Source organism: Pocillopora damicornis, chromosome 10 (genome assembly GCF_964200805.1).
Source record: "Pocillopora damicornis chromosome 10, jaPocDami1.2, whole genome shotgun sequence".
NCBI classification, from domain to species: domain Eukaryota; kingdom Metazoa; phylum Cnidaria; class Anthozoa; order Scleractinia; family Pocilloporidae; genus Pocillopora; species Pocillopora damicornis.
Window position 1 is genome coordinate 831,896 of NC_142679.1, and position 20,800 is coordinate 852,695.

The following is a 20,800-nucleotide window of genomic DNA, read 5'->3' on the forward strand; positions in this document are numbered from 1 at the left end:
ACTTTGATGATCAGTTCAGTACAGTACGTCGAAGCGAAACAAACTGAGTTTATTCCACAAAAAATATTCAGACTCATCTCACCCGGACCATCACTTTACTCGATCAATTTTCGGTCCTGGGTTAAACCAATATTAACTTCATTATTTATTTTTTTAAGGGGGGGGGGAGAGTACGCAGGCAGGGGGTGAGGGGTCGTTGGGAACGGATTACAAAATCTTTAACATGTCTGAAACTGTCTTTTATGTGAAGGAGAATATCACAAATTCAGAAAAAGATCCAAACAAAACCTATCAATCCTTTCACTAAACTTACAAATTGTAAAAACTTTAAATTAAAACTAGTTCACAAGACATGTATACAAGCAGGGACGTACTTATACAGAAAACCTCCGACCAGCTATGCAAATATTGGGTTTTGATGACCACAAATAAAATTATACGAGTTTCGAATAATTTCCCGTGTCCCCGCCCACAGATAATTTCATTTTCAAGTGCGCTTCATGACCATGCTTGTACACATCTCACTACATTGATTCATTGTTTCTTGGCTAAATTCTTTGCGCTAACCTATTCACAACTGACACTGATGTTACAAATAAACAAATACAGGATTGACTAAAACTTGCTCAGTCATTTATAATACTTCCTTGATTGTTTTTATTTACAGCGAATTATACAAACAAACGTACCAAGGTCACTTTAAATCTGCCTTATTGACTAATTCTGAGTGCACAAGGTGGCCAAAATCTCGTGAAAGGCATCTTCTCCCCCGAATAAAATGCAGATACTTTGTAAATAAAAAGACAACAAGGCCATTATGTAGCCGTCTTTAGTGAACTAATTGGATCAACAAAGAATATGTCATATCATCATATGATTACGCAACAAAATTTCAGGTTTTATCAGTTTTCTTCGAGGTTTTCTCAGTTATTTTTGGCGACTTACGGATAATGCGTTTTGCGAGTCAATTGTTGTAAGAACTGCTGGGAAACCTTTTAGTCTTCATAAAAAATTGCCCAGAAATAAAGAAAGTAAGAACGCGTAAACAAAGAGGCAATCTCGAGCAGGCAAGATTGGCACATTCCACCCGATCAGCCTAACAGAACAAACTTTCCTTCACCTCGTCAACTACCGGAGTCATCAGAGCCACCCATGTTAAGATTATCGACTGTTGAATTATAATACCTAAGGGGCCCATAAACAAGCTCTCTCATTGACCAATACTTCATATTAAATCTAAAGCTTAAAGCCTAAGTCTCAAAAATATTGTTCATTCAGTCTTACTTTGCTAATATTACCCAGCAAGACGTTTACTACCGCAACCCGAACAATCGTCAAACATGTCATCTGTATCCAACCCAAACGATCAGAAAAAAGCACGAATTTTGACAGCTGTCAGTTCGTCGCTATGGACACTGGTCGCATTACCGTAAATATCAGCTGGCAAAGATTCCCGTAGACTCTTTTTTCCTCGACAACAGAATGTTTGATAATGACTTTCACTCAGGACCTCGAATCTACAGTAACCGTCACCACAAGCAGTCTTTTCCAGGAATACACTCCACCGATTACACCACGTGAAGGACTGTGTCGGTTTTTAGGTCCAAATTATTATTTTCGCAGCCGTTTTCGCTATTGTCACGTGAAACAAGTCATCATCTTGATAAAACTGACGATCGCAAACTTTTTTAATATCCATTCTAAATACACAAGTATCACACAGTCTTCTGGGTACTTTTGACTTCACTACTAAACTGTCGATACCAGTCTACTCGGAGAGGTCGCACCAGACCGCAAAGATTCGTATTTGTAAAGTCTGCAATATTTCCGAGAGGACCGCGACTGAAAAACAATTTAAATCGTTACGTACAGTTTTGAAAAGAAATCATGTTAAAATACTTAAAAAAAATCATTCCATGGTTCGATATAAATACACTAGGACAACGAGAGAAATGAACAAGATGTCCACGTGAATTTTCTATGACCATCGAAAGAGGGATTCATTATTCCACTAGACAAGAAAACTTGAGATACGCTTTGAGATACACAGATAGCCAATTAAATGGTCAAACTTTTAACTCGTGGCTGAAAAAGATCAGTGCTGAAGTCGCCTTTTTCAAGAATTTCTCATCCTTAACCTGATCGTAATTCTTGGGTAAATAACGACTCATTTCTGAAACTAATAGACCCACCAGCAAAGCAATAGTAGATAACAGACTGCGATTAATTTACCTGAACGGGCTCTGAGGCATTCCTTTGTCATCGCTAAAGTGGGCATACCTTGACATGTTCAAGCGTTCATTGGTCGTCATTGCCAACCAGAAGATCTTTGAAACAAAATTGCTCAGTTTTAACTTCAAATTGAAACATCTAAATTTACTAATTTGCAATTAGTCTATCTTTAACCCTCTTAATTTCAGACGAGCCATGATGATGTTTCCTAAGGTCTAAGAGGGACCTTGGGAACGAGGTTGTTGTATCTTCACTTTCTCCGAGCAATCCCATAACATGCGCAGATGCATTTCAAGTCCAACAATGGAAGAGATCTCTGTACGCTGGTGAAAATGTTGGAATCATACCGAGTCCAGACTCTTCAACAATTCCATAGCTTCGTAATTGTCACCCTTCACCGACAACTAAAATCTCACAACCTACCATCTCCTTTATTCAGCTAAGATCTCTTCACGCTTTAATCCACACATTTGACCCACACTTTGAATCACATATTAAGGTCAAGGAAATAAAGAAAATGATCACCAGCTTAAGAGGCTCTTGATTGTTAAACAAATTCTCCCTGTCGCCACCTTAAGAAATGTGTAGAGAACAGTATGCAGAATATGCATGATGATGTTAGGGTGTAAAGGGTTAATAACGTAAAAGAAATGTGCTGACATTAAGAGTCAGTCATACCTGGTAACATTGACAGAAAAATAAAGCGCCCACCCACATCACGTGGAACAGGGCGTTGGCATAACCCCACGTGATCCAAGGGGCACAACGCGTGCTGTGAGCGATGGTTTTCCAGATCCCATCAGGGTAGGGACCACAAGCTGTAACATAATCTGAAAAAAAAAACACAACACCAACAATAATTTCTAGTTGAAAAAAGATGGCACACTATTTTTAAACGCTGAAGGTTGGAAAAAGGCGAACAGGGAATCAATCCTTGAGGGTTTTAATGTAACTAAATGATTAAATACTTACAAACGGTTCCTCCATAGATGTACCAGAGAATCATACCAAACAGGAAACACAGGTATCCAAAAAAGTACAGATGGTTACCAACACCTGTTTAAAACCGAAAAAAAGAAAACAAGACTGTTAAGACCAACCTGAAGTTGCCTATTTGATTTTGTTCGTTGCACTAACATTTTTCTCATTTTTTTAATATTTTAAACTCAAGTCATAAATTAATCTTTAAAGCGTGTACCTACCAACACAATTCTCTACCCAGGGGCAGTGATGATCAAACTTGGCTACACAGCGTTCACAAACGGAACAATGTTTTGATCGGACAGGTTTTCGTAACTGTAAAAGTAACAACATAGTCCGTTAAGTAACGAGTGGCACTTCTCAAATATGAAGTGTTTTTAGCATGTGCAATTTTGAGCATGCTCGTGCAATATCAATTGTTAATAACACTAACTTCTAACATTTTCTGTAAGTTTTGCGTATGTCCGCTGTCTCCTCGTTCCAATCGCCCAAGGGGCAACCAGGCGAAAGAGACGTCATCCCTGGGGCTTGAGACAAGGAGACAGCTTACAATCCAGGCTATAGTTCTGCCAAAAGAAACGAACGTTGTGACATCTTACAACTTACAAGACAAGTCGAACAAAACTTTGTAAAGTCGAACGAATTCTTTTCCACGAGTTCTATAATGGTCTAAGGAGGTAAACAGACGACAACAATTAATTATATAAAACAATGAAAGGCTCACAATTGCTAGAGTAGCTCGATGAAATTGTCTGCTAAAAACTTCTTCCGCTGTTTGGTGCAGCGGAATAAAGGTTGCTATCCATTTAGCAATACCATTATCACTACGTTCTGCTCTTGCGATCACGATGTGGTTTTCGTCGCAATGGTGTTCGAGTGGAAAAAGACTGACTATTTAAACTTTAAATTCTAGGTAACCGACGGTGGAATGGCGCGGAGTGTTTATGTTCAAAACATTTTTTGAAAATAATTTCAAGAATGCATGCATTCCATGAAGTATTCTTCAGACCAAAAGAAAAGAGGTTTGCTATATTCTCTCAAAGGGCAGTCACTTGCCAAGCCTTCTGCGGTTACAAGGATAAACTTCAAGGTTCAGTAGACGCAGCATTCCTCTCATTTCTCTGTATCGCTAATCTTACAAGTCTTTTGTGTCTTTTTATCTCTATCGCTTTCGAAGTTGGTAGGCCTAAAATCACACCTATGTTTTCCTACCTGTCGTTGTTCAGATGTGGTTGTGCTGATATACCCTGGATCTGCCTTCCACGACTTGTAGAAACAGTAATACAAACCAACGGTGTTGACGAAGAATGATGCCAAGATAAACGGGCTATTAACATGTATTAAAAGTTAAGGAAAATGTCCCATATATTCATAAATAAAGATTACGCAATTGTTGGTATATAAGCATACATAAAGCCAAATGGATTTAAAAGATAGCGGTACAATGTAATCATTTGTGATGATGTTTACTGAGAGCGATCTAATCAAGTGTCGAAAGCATTCCAAGATGGCATTGGCCCAACTTTACAACGTCCTGTGACTGGTCGTAAAAAATCGCACCATCCTCTTCACCAATCAGATGCAAAACTCTAACCACTGGTGACTCTGTTATGTGCGTTTTCTTGCGCTTGGAGCCGATTACGTGTATTATCCTTTGCTCTGATTAGCCTTTGCGCTAACTCTAGTTGTGGTTTTACGAAAATCAACTGAAAAACGCTCTCAATCCCATTTTATTTCTGCTTTAAATGGTTTAAGCATGTCATGTAATTGGTTTTAGAGAGTTGTGATTGGTTAGGAATTTGCGCCAACAACCACTTTGCTCATTGACCCTACCTTTGTAACATCTGTTTTCAGAGGTTAATCGTGTTTGATTGTTGTTTGCATCATGTTTTTACCGAATATCTACTCATTAAATTGTTTACAATATATCATTAGTCAAAAGGTTGCCTAAGGTACTTTAGAGACTATTTCTCACAGTTAATCAAGCACTTAGAAGCTGTTCTTTTATCTTAAAGAACTCACTTCAAGTGTTTTTTGTAGAAGTTTTTGTTGTTTCATCAAGTTTAATCAAATGTTTCAGTTATCAGTTTTTAATCGAAACTTTTTTAATATCCCAAATGTTTAACCAGTTAGTTCATTCCAGGTTACCCGCCAGCATCTTAGGTGATTTCCCTAGTTCGCTGGTATCCATTCCTTCTCCTGGGTGTATGGAAACGCTGTGAAAATATATTTTTCTGATATCATTTCCGTCGACAACTCTTCAGATTCTGTTGGAACGATTGTTCAACTTTCCGACACAGAAAATGGATCACAAGCAGTACAACCATCTTTATCAATCAGTTTGACTTAAAATGGCTCCACCGCTACCTTACTCAGTTGCTTTGCCGAAAAAAAAAAAAAAAAAAAAAAAAAAAAAAAAAAAAAAAAGGAACGAGTCTACACTTCCGTAGGTAAACAGAATTCCGTCAAAAGGATATAGGGCCAGAAAAACACAAACCATGTGGTATACATGAAGATTTTAGTGGCTAGGTAGACACCCAGGGGTATACGACTTGAAAGGGTGCCCCCCTGGAAAATTCTGTAAACAGAAAATTGGGTTAGCTCAGATGTCGAAAGTAATCTGGGATTGCTATGAATTCCATTTACTTCTCTCTGTGATTGTTCAAGAAATATCGTGCCACCCCTTCGACTCAACCAATCAGATGCCAACTCTGGCCAAATCGCAACTTGTTCACACGCTTTCATTGTCTTTTTGTAATATCTTTCCTATCTCTTCTAACTGGCTATTAAACTTTTGTTTTAATTAAAAAAAATAAAATAAAATAAAAAAAAAAGCGTAAAGCGCTGTGATCCGCAAACCGAGACGTTGCTACCACTGACAACAACTGCAACCGAAAATTTCAAGTTGGAAATTCAGGCAACCGTGAAATAAAGACCGACAACAAAAGACGGAGATCAATTTCAGCTCTTGTGATCGTGCAACGTGTCATTAAATTACTGTGCGTATTACCTATGTTTATTCGTTAGCTTTATCTAGAATAGAATTAACGATGTTAATTGTTATGACTTCAAGGATTAAAGCACTGGCTGAAACAAATTAATTTCGAACTTCTGATTCGTTAATCGTGAACAATCTTGAATTTCGTTTTGTGTTGAAAGAATATGTTTATGAAAATTTTCAACCCCTTTTTTACATCATGATGGATAAAAATGGATAGTTAAAATCATTTCTTTGGTTTGGTCAGTTTGATAAGGCATACGTGGGTAGCGAATGTAAAAATCTACGGTTGTCTTAGATTGCTTATAGGATAGGTTCCAATCGCTTACTTTCAAGAAAATTAAACCTTTGATAGCCATTCTGGTGCAAATTAAATTGTTTAAAATTATGCAGTTTGCTTTTCTGATTTTACATGTTTTCTAAAATTGAAGAACACAATGCCTTTTCTTTACACCTCAAAAACAATAGAATTTAGTATCTCTTATGTGGTTGTTCGTTTTAAAAAGCACATAAATTAAGTGGGCAACAGTGGTTCTGCACTGTGTAGCTGCTTAAACATTTTACACACTATACCAGAACTTTTAGCAATTAGTTTTGAAAAAAACAAGCATTTCCCAGAAAGGATGAAGTCATCGACAAAAAGCCAGAAATAATTAATTGTGCAGTTAATAAAACTAAAGCAATGTTGGAAAGGATATAATACAAATACACAGTTAAAATGTTGTAGTAAAGATAAGCTTTGGTGGCCAGTGTCCAGCCGAATACAACAGCACTACCAGCAGAATAGACTAATGTGAACCAACTGTGAGTAAATGGTAGTAATATAAATAAGTATTAGCAAAAACAAGTGCATCGCTGCTATGCCTGAAACGGTTCTAAAACAATATATTTAGATTACTTAGTACTAACTTCAATGGTTCAAACCAAGTTTACGGAATAAAATCCAAAAAGACATGTTTAAAGTTGATCAGCTGAGTTGTTGGCTTCTAAGGTAACAGTTGTGCCATGTCAGGTACAAATGAAAGCCTTGGTTGATTATCAAATTCATGTTGACAAAAAAGGGTGAATTTCTGTCGCAAGTTATGAAACACTGAAACCCCAAGTATTTGGCAATTATTGCAGTAGTAATCAAAATTTGCTGAGGCAGTTTATCTTCCTTCATTGACTCCCATTTGAAAATTAACTAGAAGGTGATTCATATAAAAGTTAGCTAAATTGAGGTAGCAAACTTGCTGCATATCAGATCCATGCTAAGTGGTCATGTTCCATGACAAGCAGCAAGAGTTCTCAAGACATCAGGTGGGACAAGAAGCACCTTTCCAACAATCCTTGTCACCACAATTCGCACCCAAACTGTATATTACAGGATAATCAAAGAAAGAGTCAGCTTCACTGTATATATTAAAGAACAGATCTAACAGTACTTACTGCATTGTATAGTACGCTGTTAATCCTACAGCTAAAAAGAGTGGCAGAGAAATAAACCATGCCGATGAATACTCTAAAATCGCACCAATTGAGAAGATGGTAAAGAATGGCAGTCCTATTTGAACATAGCGTTGAACAGCCTGAGAAGAGATTTCAGCAAATACCAGGTTAGCTTTGATCAGTATTTTCAGTTTTATGCAGCCTAAGTCACTGAATAAACTACACCCTTTATGCCATAGCTTTCTAAGAGAAATAATAATTATTGTTTCTCTTTTGAAAAAAAAATTGAGAAATTTTCAAGAGGGCCTATTCATTTTTACAGTCACATATTTGTCTGAACAGTCAGCTGTTATTAATTGCAAGATTAGAGGTAAGCATTAATATATAGATTTAGCCAAGCCTAAAAGTGGAGCTCGCATTTTTTTTTTCCCACACAACTTGTCCCGGCCAGGACTAGAACCCAGGTCATCTGACTCACAGCCCAGTGCACTGACCACTGGACTACAGAACAAAGCCATGGTGTTGGCGTGCCTGCGGTACAGCTGACCACACATGTCAAAAGTAGCACCTTGTACAGTCGTAAGGTCATACATCCAAATTTTTTCGGCTTGATGGGTTACTACTATTTTGTATAATTATGGGGCTATGCTCTGCCAGCTCTGCTATTAACTGTACCACACCCACCTTGTCTCTGGTCAAAGATTGTAAAAATACTGGCTTTCCTTCTCCTTTGTCTTTTTGCATTAAATCCATTTGAACCAAAATCCACTTGCTTTTCTTCTGTTTTGCCAAGTCATATGGAGACTGACCCTGTCAATGTGTTAGTTAAAAAAATTGTAATCAAAACATGGAACAAGAACATCACAAACAAAAGTCATATGAACTCATCCATGTGCAATTTTTGGAAGCAGCACAACATAGCCACAGTTGTGCAATACCAAAGCTGTGAGAAAGGACTCAATACAGGTATTGCATGTCCAGCTGATATTACAGGAATAAGTCTGGTTCAGCTATGATTTTATTCATGTCAAAAGAATACCAGTTAATTCTCATTTTTACAGTAATGAATGTGACTAAAAAAGGAAGAACAAAGGCTGTCCACAAAGTTGAAAGTTAGAACTTTTAGAGCATTAGACAGACTGTGTACCTCAGCATTCAAAGCATCCATGCTGGCACCAGCTTTAAGAAGTGTTCGTATCACATTGTGGTTGTTAGACATCACTGCCCAGTGTAAAGCTGAGAATATAAAATGATTGTCACTAGGTTTAGGTCATGCTGGTTGCTAATTTTTCTACAAAAGTTGCCATTTTTTAGGAGGACAATTGAAATTCCCTCAATTCTTAGGAGTCACATCTGCTCAACAAAGGATAACTTGAATGTGTCATGTACTCAAACCCATGGTACTGTTCCTTTAGTTTGTTCAACTGAAACCCTGGATAGTTACATCTATTACGTCTGGATAACCTTGCCTATTAACTGATTGCTGTAGGGTGAAAAAGTCTTCAAACTGATTTGTAGATTAGTAATTGAACACAACATGAGCCCAATTTTTTAGTTAAATTGCCAAAGCACTGTAAAAACTCATTTAAAATTGATTTTTCTTAAATATCAAGGAGTCAATGATGGTTTAAAAGAAAGGGACTAGGCCAGATTTAAAAGAACAACACAACAAACATGTTTATTACAACATGGCGGCTATCCCAGTCAGGCTGCCTTTCAATGCACATACATATAAGACAAGTGCTGGCCAAATACATCATATTTTTTTTTTTACTTGAGTAACACCAGCACCTGTATTTTTATGAAACTTGTCAGCCAGTGCTATTGAGGCATTCATTGTCAAGAGCATCCTTGTCAGCTCCAACCTAGTGAACATTGTGAAATGATAATTATTTCCTAAAAATGTAACAAATTTCTAAGTCAAAAAAAAAAGACAAATTAATTGTTTCTGCATGTTTACATCTTTGAACAGAGTCCTTTCTTATTCAAGCAACTCCTTAGTAAACTTTCTTTTTGTGTACATGCTTGGAAGCCTATAAAATCTAATACACATCATTCTCCAAAGGTTTGACCTCCTCCATTTCCCCTGTCTTGCTTTAAACATCCTAACTCCTCTAAATCTCAAGGAATACAGATTTAAAGTTACACTCACCCAAAGCATCTATAAGATGCCCACATCAAGGGTGACATTCCATTTCTATCCAGCAAATCAACATCCTGCAATAAACAAATTCAGTTATAAAATATATTAAATTTCTTTATGACAAAGAAATTTATGCTCACAAAGGGAAAATGTTAGTTGGAAATAATAATACAAAATAATACATACCATTCCTTTAGAAATCAAATAAGCCACAACTCCCATCTGACTGTTCTGAACAGCTACATGTAAACAACTGCACCCTGTTGTGTAAACAACAACGAATGAGTATCAAAATTCATTGAGCAATTAGATTGTGAGGTCAAGAATTCTAACACATGACAGCTTATGAGGGCAAAGCCTGAATCAAGTATCACATGCAGAAATTGAGAGCAAATAATCTAACTCTTTTGATGAAATTTTGAACTCTGTTGTTTAAAGGAGAAAGGCTCATGTTTTTACAGAATAATGAAAGGAATATTATTAGGTAGTAGATCTCAAAGATAAAAATAGTATGCGTAAGAATAGTGCTTGCATGTAATTTTATTTCTTAGTTAATTTCAAAACATGCCCATGTACCTTCTATGTCAAGTAATGATGGATCAGCTCCATGCTTCATTAGAAAGACAACCATCTCAAGGTGGCCTTGCCTGTGATAAAAAATGCAAAAACACTGTTAGGTGGTTCAGTCAAGAGACAAAGAGGTCAGAAATTTTGCACCAATGAAGCAAGATTACCTACCTGACAGCCCAATGTAGTGGTGTGGCATGCAAAATACCACCCTTCCTATCAACAATAGCTCCCTTTTTGACAAAATACCTGTTGTAAATAAATATATCATGGAGTTTTGGACGAACAAATCTTACTAAAAAACTCATAGAATACTAGTCAATTTAGCAATTAATCCTTAAATCAGTAACAAGCAGGCTTCAGACTGAGACCAACTTTTAATGCTGACCTGTATTAACAACATAATGAAGATACAAATTGAAAATTGTATCAATTCATGCTTACTCAGCAATCCTTATTCTATTGTTGATTGCAGCCCAATGCAATGCCGAAACATTTTCTTTGTCAGGAGTATTCACATCTACTCCTTCCTTGTCAATCAGCTCAGCACATCTGTCAAAGATGCCATACTGTGTTGCTCGGACCAGGTCAAACTGGCTGTAGTCTGGTTGGTAATATGCTCCACTATGTTGACTGTATGGATCTTCTGGTTGAGTGGGGTATGGCTTACTTTCCATGATGGATTCCTGCACATTTGAAAAGGACATGATTAGTTAAGTATTGTAAAGAAAGTGTTGATGGAGCATTTCATTTGTGACACTTAAAAATGAACAGATCATAGTCTCCATTTGGCGTGACAAAAAGCTTAGATAATTGTGTGCAACAACAATCTGGTCTGAGAAACAACTTCTTTTCTGAGAGCAAAACTCCAGTAAAACTGTAAGCTTTGAGGGATTGATAACAAGGAAAAATGAGCAAATGTATTTTAGTCCTCTCCCTTTTTGGCTGAAACAAGGGTGGTGGCTTGAACCATGGAACATCAATTGCAACTGGCCAAAAAACAGGTGTACAAAGAACTTTGTTCTTTATAATAACACGTGAACTCCTCCTTGCTCAGAATAACCTAAACATTTTTGATAACCTCTGTAATAATTGTGCCAGTAACTTTTGCTATCAGTCCACAACATGTCTTAGCCTAAATGAAGTGCACACTTCGAAATCAAGAGAAGTAAATTAAACATCATTTGAAGTAGCACAAGCCTAATTTACAATCTTGATGAGGTTAGTTCTTATTATAATTCCGTTAAAACAAAACGATAAATTTCAAAACAAACGCTGAAATTTTAACAAGCTGTATTTAATTAGTATGGAATGATTCACTTTGCTTGGCATCACATCTGTACTGGTCAAAAACAACCTTAAGGTAATATTTTTACGAAAGTAAATCTATATAAGTTTCGATCTTCAGTTAACGGAGAAAACTTGCACAACAAATGTCTTGTGTACTTCTGATTACGACATGGCGTGATTTTGTAAAGAAGGGAGAGGTAATAACTTTGTTACAATTTGACATGCTGGGGTATCGTGTGTTGTGTCACGCCGTTCCTCCAGCAAAATGGAGATTTGACACAATCCTTCTCAACTCAGTAGACTTTAAAAGTTTATACAGAAATGACTTATGTGTATTTTATGGAAAAAGCCACCAACCGTACCTTTTTTCCTGTTTCGTCTAACCCTAACTCACGAGAACCATGGAACCCATCCGCCATGTTGCCTGACAAAAGAACTTACTCCAAATATGGCATTGTTCACCAAATTTGGGAAAATAGCGGTCGTTTTCAAAGGTCAGAAAAAACGAAACGTCTCCGATGTCGTTCGACCCCAAAGCAAAATAGAAGAATCTTTAATTCTTAGAAACATAAATCCACAAAGAAATGGAGGGTTGTAGTCTGAAATACGACGAAGAAGTGCAAAAACAACCACCGAAAGCGTCGATCAGGTAAAGGATAACGAAACAGTTGATAAAAATTCGAAATTCTGTGGCGTTGATGTTGATCTCCATCTGAACTATGTGATATTTACTTCTATCTCTTGCATCTCTTTGCAGATCAAATAATCCTACCTTTATGAGTCCAACAGACAACATGTTTTCACCATGTACCCGGAAGCTCGTCTCCAAACGAGGACTGCACCATCCCAGCTTGATTTCACTGTAGGTTCTGTTGTAAGCTTTTCAAAAGAGAAGGCTAACGCTGTTTCGTAAACATTTGGAAAACGTTTCCCATAATGGAACTAGCAGAGTGTATGTCCAAGAACTCTAAAAGCACCTTTAAGCTTATTTGTAAATAATAACGGACAGTTTTATTGTTTCATTTAGGAGTCAACGACGACTTGGGAACGCTTTCCAGAATGAGAGTAGCAATCAAGATGGCAAGGAAAATGTACCAAACTGATCGATTTACTCATCGTAATTGGTTGTTTTCTGTGAGAAGAGTCGCTTCTGTTTTATGAATACCAAGTCTTCCGTCGATAAGATTACTTCGATCATAATTATTGTTTTATTTATGAAAGTTGATAAGAGTAAAACCTTAAGGTAATGTATCCAGGTATGTTAATAATTCACTGGTCAACTAGTCAAGATGTAATTGTTTCCCTTCTATTTTTTAAAATTTTCACCAAAAGCAAAATTTTGTAACGTACCTTACACCATACGTATTTTTAAAAAAAAAATTGATAAAAGTAACAATAAATGCCATCACTTTACAATCACTGTGGGATTATAAAAAGATACATAATGGCAATTAAAGTTGAAGTGCTAACAAACTCTTTGTGTTGTTAAGTTACGATTACCCATAGTTAAAATTTGATGGAGTTCATATTCACTCAAGAGTATTGGCAGTTAAGCAATGCTGGTAGGTCACCTAGAAAGATTTACTCATAAACTTCATGTTATAGTTATAACCAAGAGGGGGAATGGGCCACACTGGGTTTAAGAGATGGCAGAGATGAGGATAGGAAGTGGGAAATGAAAACTTTTGAACATCTGTAGATTTAATTAACATTGTTCTTCAAAAGGAAGTCACACAACAGGAGAGCAAGGCACAGGAAGCTGTGGATTCACCTCCCTTCCTCCCCTCCAGGATAAATAGGGTCTGGCAATGACAGCTGGTCATTCCAATTGCACATGTAACTTTGTCATTTTATCATGGTGTTGTTTAAATTCCCAAGGTCTCAAAATTAGTGATTCTCCCATCTGATTACAATATGCTGTTTTTATACCTGTTCCAAATAAATTGGTTTTACAACCAAAAATATTTTCTTGGTTCTCAGTTTTGTATATGCCTGAGTATGAAAAAAATATGTAACCTCCACCACATCAAACTCAGATCAACATTTTCAAGAAATCTGTATGAGATTGTTAACTTACCAACAGGTAAATGATTTTCAAGTGGCAGTTTATTATATTACCCTAGGGGACCACTTCCTCATTACAGTGACTGACACATTACAAAAATGTCATAATTTATGACCCATACAGAAAAAACTTCTACAACATGTGCTGTCATACTTCACAAGAGTAGCATGTACAAAAATTGTCTCACCTACTGAGAATACTTTTTTTGGAAGTTAATTTTGAAATACTTCTTAAAAAAAACAAAATTATATTGACAAACTAGCAGAGCCCTTAGTACTCCCTGTAAATTAACATACAGTACGTATCACTTCTTTTTCTTTTGTCACCAGAAGTTAGATTCCAAAACTTGGAGAGGGTACCTCAACCTTAATTTAACATTTATGAAGATTTATAAATGGTACCCTAGAGATGTTTGCACATGTTCAACAATTTGTAGAAATTTCAAGTCTACAGTCTCAGTAAAATCAATCCAAAGCTTTTTTTTTTTTTTACCATAAAACTCAGATTGAATCAGATTATCAGCTTTCTATTATAATTCCACTCCAAAAATATTCATCATTGAAAGATTACCTACTTTCTTACATAATAATTTAATAATGACAATAATGTTATTACAGTTCTACGCATATTGGACACCAAGAACTGGTTGTTTCAAGAAAAGATGATTGATCTACAGTGCATCTTAAGATGATCAAACCTTTTACCTTTACCAAAAAAATATTGATGAAAAAAAGCAACCTTTCAAATTGCATTTTATCATAAAGATGGCTTTAACTGGTCATAAAACAACTGAAATCTAAGGAATATCACAATAACAGGTCCGAAAAATGATAAGTTACAGGAAGGAATCTGAAAATATCCAGCTACTGCTTTTTTTCCATATTCTAATTCGTACATTTTTCTTTTTTTGTTTTGGGTGTTTGGCTAATTATTTAAAGAGATTTTGGTAATGCCAAGAGGATCTGTTAGTTGAGAGATAGAGTAGAAAAAATTGGGGCATTGAGAAGTTAACCCTTTAACTCCCAAGATCTCATTAGTAATTCTCCTTACTGTCTACCATAAAATTCTTGTGATTTAAGTTTGGAGAATTTAGTATTGGATCAACTAATAATCACCTGATTGATATTTTTCTGTTTTCTCATCACTTGTCTGCTTGATACTGTATTGATATTGTAAGGAGAAATTCTGTCTTGGTCACTCACTGGAGTTAAAGGTTAACAGCAGAGTGCCATTCTTTGTCTATCATTTACAACATTAAAGCTGCAAGAGCCATGTTTTATTACATACAACTTGGAGTTTTTTCAATTCATTGCACATTTAACTACATACTGAGTCTCATTTGACCACTTAAGAACTAGAAAAACACGGTTGAAGCTACAATCCTCAGGTAGGTTGTATTTAGAGTAAGAATGAATATTGTGATAGAGTAAGTCCTTTGCTACATTACTGCACTTAACAACACATAAAAAAGATTAAGGGCAGCATGGGCATCTATAACTAGCACTATTTCTAAACAATGGAAAAGAGCTCACTGGCACATCAACAGGCACATGTCTCCCAGACAACATATATGTACCAACTGATTTTCCCAATGTTCTTGAAGGAAAACAATCCACTTCATCCATGATGGTGTTATATTTATCAGCATATGCAATTAATTCACCATCAACATTGTCTGTAATGTCCACACCACTGTCTACCGAAACATGTCGCACAGGAGGAATGTACTTGCATATGCTGTCTGGGGGGACCTCTTCATATGCACTTGCGAAAGTGTGTCTTGTTCTTTTACGCTTTGTCGGCATGCATAATTTTGGGCCCTTTTTCCTTCGTTTTCTCCTTCCAACATTCAGTTCATCCAAGCCAATTGTGACACTTGTTCTTGGTTTGGGTCTATTTGTTTTAGAGTAGTACTTGTGAGCAGGAATAGCAGCTGAAGTGTCTACCCCATCAGCTCTGTCAACTGTGTGTAGGTCAACTGAAATCAAACAATCAATCTCCTCCTGAAAATTCTTTGCCGCTTCGCCTTCCTCAGGGGGTGGCAGCACTTTTGGTGAAGGATCATTATCAACATCAAGGAATGTGTCTGTAAGAAAAAGAAGAAAAAAATAAATTTGTATTGAAAAACACTTAAGTGGCAACTTGAGAGGTAAATTTCCAGGCTCAACAGCACCTAAATTATAAACACCCCTTGGGTAAGTTATTGTTTGGTCACCTGCAAAATCAAATTTCCAGAATAAGAAGAGTAACCTGATCAACCAGTAATCAAAATATTTGCTTTCACACATACAGAATCCTCTGTCAACAGAAATAATAATGCAGGGTTTCGACTGTCTCCAGTTGTGTCATAACTAAATATTTGAAGTTTTGCGACTCTCTTGATGAGTATGATGAGCAATTAGAGATTACTAACTGTAATATAATCAGTTTTTGTGAGCTTTCTACTACAGTTTGTTGACCTGTGCTTGTGAACAGAGATAAGTAAAGTGTTGAAATGTTACCAACCTGAACCTCTTAAAACCAGAGCTCAGCACACTCATTTACAATAAGCATAAAAAAACCAAGGTCTGCAAATACATCTAAGCACATGTCATGCGAACATTCAGACAACATTTACCTGTCATTCGTCGTGCCAGTCTCTTCAATCTTTTATCCGTTTCTCTAAAACTGTACTTCTGTTTCTTGTCAACAGTCTTAACCTTAGACTTGAAGGCACCTTCACCTCGTCTGCAAGCCAAATTTGGAAGCAATATTAGGTACTTTTTATAAACAGCTTGGAATTATCAGAAAATCTCATTTGCCCCTTGGGATGGACCAGCAAGTAAAAGTTAAGAGATCTCTGTCTTGTCCAATTTCTACTGTTTGCCATGAAGCTTGAAATTCGAGTGAAATCACACCATCCAGAAACCAAAGGAACTCTAATTTATGATCTAATAAGATTCAGCCAGGAAATTATTGTCTTGAACTTTTTAAGAAACCCAGTTACACTCTGTTTCCATCTTCCTCCATTTCGACCAATCTTACAAATTAGCCTGTTGTTCTTAATTTTCTTTGTGGCTACCTACATACCACTAGGCAATCTTGTGGCTGAGATGAGCCCTTCAACTAGCCAGGGATCAACTCAAATAACCCACATACAATTGTGCAAAACATGTAAAATGCCAAAATACCTCTCACATGTCACACATTCACAGTTACAGTTTTTGTCACCAAAAAAGTCATCACCATAGTGACAAGTAATCTCTTCTCCAGGCTCAAGGTCTCGTAATACCTTAACACAGGCAGTTTCTCTACCAGTGGACACAAACTGATACCAGAAAAAAAAAGAAAAAAGATGATGCATTAGACCAAAAAAAGCACAATTTAACTTTTAAAGTGGAGTCACATTGGTGCAAAAATTGAAGTCCTTTGAAAAGGAGTTTTACTCAAGGTAGTCTTGTTTCTTAGACTTTCTAACTAGCGATAAATAGCTCAGTTTAAAACAAAAATTCTTAATATACTCCCAGAAGTGCAGTAAAAGTTTTGTAAATTTGAAAGTTTACTGTCATGGTGTTACAGAACATAGTATCATGTTCTTTGGGTTATTCTACAGAGGCACGAAAGAAGCTCACCTTGCAATTGGGACGGCAGTCTGCAATAGAAGAAAACACAAGTTACAGACTTAAACTTGTTGCATTATTTACATGAAATTTACACGTAACTCCATTTATCAATCAGTTGCTCTTACAATTTAAAATACACATGACAACAGCATAGTGAACAAAATAACCTTTGTTGTAAGCAAATACCTTACAGAGAAAGAAAGGGTGTGAATGGTTTTCTCTAGGTGCAGGCCAAAAAAAGAAAGGGCACAAAAATGAAGAACCAGTCCTAGCACATTTCCTTGAGTCACTTACAATGAAATTTAAAATGCAGCACTTAAAATGCACCATATTTCAATTCCAATACTTGTTATGCACATTGTACAAAACAGAGGTCAAGGATAAAAAGCACATCACTGTGCAGTACTTTACTGGTCGTGTAGCTGTAAATAGCCGAGTTTTTCAACACTTCTATGACAGATACCATATGCTTCTCACACAGGTTGAATTAATAGCTAAATTTGACTACATTTTAATGCCAGGATTTGTAAACTGTCTCATAATTTACAAATATGTTTTTACCATGGTTAATGTAGGCTGCAGGACCAAGCCAAAGCTGTGATAGATTTTTCCTACAGGAGAACATGATACTGAAGTCATTCTCTCCTGGGCGGAGTAACTTCTTTTCCTCCTCCCTCATTCATTTCTGCAATGCATCCACACAGATAAGGCAGCTTGTCACCTTTATTCCTGCAGAGAAATTGAAATCTTTTAAGCACCAAGAATGATCACAGCATCAAATATCTCCACAAACAAATTGCACATGATCATGAATAACAGTCATGAGAATGAAGAAATTGATCAGCAAAGAATAATGACCCCCAACCTTAACGCTTTTAACTCTTAGCATGATAAGCATTAAATTTCTTCCATGAATATCACCCCTGAATCAAACATTAAGGTCATGAGAATAAAGGAAATGATCACAAACTGATAAAAGGCTCTTTTTGTTAGACAAATTCTTCTTGAAAGTACCGTAGGAAATGTTAGACAACAGTATGAAGAACTTGCATATTACTGATTTTAGGGTGTGGTGGGGAAATTCTAACAGCTGCTGTTTCAAGAATAGCATCTACATCCTGACAGTAAAAAACTTTGAGGAATTCATGGAAATGATGTTAACCTTGAGATAATTTGAGCCAGCCATCTCTTTCAAGTATTACACCATGTTTGTCAAATGAAATAAATTTGACGTTTGACATTTATCTTAGACAAAAATCCCACCAAAATATTCATTACTGTAACATAAATTGTATGTGGTTGCTCAAAGCCTGCACAAGACAGCATAAGCCTTATGAACAAAATTCCATGAAAGAGCTTCTGGAATTCTCCAATAACATTTTGTAAACAATTAGAAAAGATTTAATCATAACCTTCTCCTCCTGTACTGAATCTTACTTACCATTCACAAGTAGCCACCACTTTTGCTCCATTATCTTCTCCTGAATAACGACTGCAAGGCACAACTTTGTAACCAGAATTTTTATTGAATATCCCTATGTATCTGAAGACCTACAAGTAAACCATAAGGGAATTTCTAACAAAAAAATTTAAAAAAATAGGAAGGATGCAAAGAAATGCTTAAAAAATATTTCTAATGGAGTTAAATAACAAATAATCAAAATGCAAATAGAGAAGAGCATGGAAACTATTTTAGGATTTAAATTTAGTTACAGTAAAATAAATAATGTGGTACACATGTGAATAAAAAAAAATTACTAATGTCATTTAAATTTATTCAGAGAATTCAAAACAATGTAGCTTGAGAATTTCTCAATCTCCAGTGCTTTCTAAACACTCTGAAAGAGCCCTCTTCAGCTTGACAGCAAACATTTGCTGATCATACCATCAAACATGATAATTGAAGATGACAGAAGTTTAAGTTACTTAATGTCTTAATCTGTGTACATGCCAAGGGACTCCTTGATGCAAAAAGACATGGCTTGTACATCTTATAACAAACAGCCAAGTCAAAACAATTTGTAGTTGAAAAAAACACAAAGAAGGAGAGAAATGGCTGATTCTATGCTTTTCAAATTCATATCAGTTACACTGTTGGTAAAGTGTTCATTGGGTGGCAAATAGATTAATATTGCATGCTGCCAGATCATCAATGTACTCTCCATGGCACTGTGCTATTTATCAATCCATTTGGAGAACAAAGATTCAAATAACTGATGCTAAGATTACTTGGACCGCAAGCCTGGAGTTCTACAGAGAAATTTAAGCAAAACAACTTCAAGGTGCAATCTACACTTTTGTTGGACATGTCAGGTGTATACTGTACAAAAATTTATCCCAAAATTTGCTCACTATGAAAATTTGGCAGAGGTATTAAAGCTTAGATATCGAACACAATGTACTGCCCTAACAGGAAGTAATTGGCAAATGGTGAAACCGTCGATCTGCATCACAGCGAAATTATTACGTCATTATACTAATCCCAACTACCATTATGGCTACGGAAGTGGGAGGGATGTGGAAAGCGAAATTCTTAAAATTCAGAAAAACATACTTGAGAAAGGGAGAGGACGAATATAAAACTACAAAAATACATGTATAAAGACTGTTAAAAAATCTACGCTGAGCCTTGAAATAATCTGTAGAACCGATTTCGCATAAATTAATTAGGAACGCACAAAACTTTTGACCAAAGATCGTCGCACAATGACGAACACGCGCTTAGACGAGAAGATTGAATGCGAAGAGCGCATTGCAAGTTTGACAGTTGTTCTTAGTGTCTTACACTCCTTAAAACATCCAAATCTAAAGCGAAATTGACGGTTTTAATATGCTACTTTGATTAAAAGTCTCTTCCACTTACATGTTCTTTGAAAGCCGCAATTTGAGGTTTAGATTTGGTGATGAAGTAACATCTTCCCCAATCCCCGGCGTTGAAGACGATTTCGTTGTAGGCTTGTTCCAAATCCCAATCTTGACGATATCTTTCAAGCGCCTTCTTCACCACTTCTTGATCGACTTTAAGAGGCCGAAATCGTGCTGCCATTTTGTGAGTGGTAAAGCCAAGCATAGAGTCCAACACTAAACTACTTGCAATGTCGTCGCTTTCGGCAAGTTGTCGTGCTTGCGTTGGCGATCCTGTTTTTTGCGATTCGTTGTTCATAACCATCACTTTTTCCTTTCAGATTTACCACTGGATTTACTGACCTAGATATCGTCCTACAAAAACCGGGAAATACAAAGCTTTAACCCGTGAAAGTTGTCTACGAAACGACGAACATTTTCATATTTCCAAGCTTACGCGTAGCGACATTTTTCCGTTATTAATTTACTAGTCACGTGACACGCTTGCGTGCGTTTCACGAGTAGTACCCAACGGGGTGGGCTGGGTGGACAACTCACAGACTGAACGTCACAGAAGGTAACCCAACACCCAGAAAGGGAACAAGATTGGTAGTTTCCTTGGAAAGCTTGCGACGTCTAACCTATTCTGC

General features: G+C 36.5%; 2 protein-coding genes and 1 long non-coding RNA gene across 4 annotated transcripts; 1 reads left to right on the forward strand and 2 right to left on the reverse strand.

Moving 5' to 3' along the window:
* Positions 1-217: 217 nt before the first annotated feature.
* LOC113667738 (palmitoyltransferase ZDHHC17) lies at positions 218-12,095 on the reverse strand. 2 transcript variants are annotated; one of them, XM_089184687.1, is made up of 18 exons: positions 12,002-12,095; positions 10,794-11,035; positions 10,521-10,598; positions 10,359-10,429; positions 9,969-10,042; positions 9,792-9,856; positions 9,431-9,504; positions 8,787-8,875; positions 8,324-8,449; positions 7,640-7,779; positions 5,689-5,791; positions 4,426-4,548; positions 3,820-3,882; positions 3,435-3,528; positions 3,205-3,288; positions 2,911-3,062; positions 2,233-2,327; positions 218-1,842 (listed from the first exon to the last, which is right to left on the reverse strand). In XM_089184687.1, the coding sequence occupies exons 1-18, from the start codon at positions 12,056-12,058 to the stop codon at positions 1,716-1,718; spliced, it is 1,857 nt and encodes a 618-aa protein (XP_089040813.1). In that variant the 5' UTR covers positions 12,059-12,095; the 3' UTR covers positions 218-1,715. The 2 variants fall into 2 exon arrangements, with proteins under 2 accessions (XP_089040813.1, XP_089040812.1); XM_089184686.1 differs by lacking the exon at positions 5,689-5,791 and adding an exon at positions 6,908-7,013.
* Positions 12,096-12,124: 29 nt separating this feature from the next.
* Positions 12,125-13,112, forward strand: LOC149038369 (uncharacterized). The gene is made up of 3 exons (XR_016180386.1): positions 12,125-12,288; positions 12,397-12,501; positions 12,667-13,112. It is a non-coding gene; the product is annotated as an uncharacterized LOC149038369 (long non-coding RNA).
* A 618-nt stretch (positions 13,113-13,730) lies between these two features.
* Positions 13,731-20,647, reverse strand: LOC113667740 (histone-lysine N-methyltransferase KMT5B). Its single transcript, XM_027183597.2, is given in 8 exon segments — positions 13,731-15,790; positions 16,322-16,431; positions 16,875-17,011; positions 17,316-17,335; positions 17,868-17,979; positions 17,981-18,035; positions 18,748-18,857; positions 20,170-20,647. Coding segments are annotated over 8 exon segments (1,464 nt in total). The 5' UTR covers positions 20,476-20,647; the 3' UTR covers positions 13,731-15,176.
* Between the last annotated feature and the right edge of the window lie 153 nt (positions 20,648-20,800).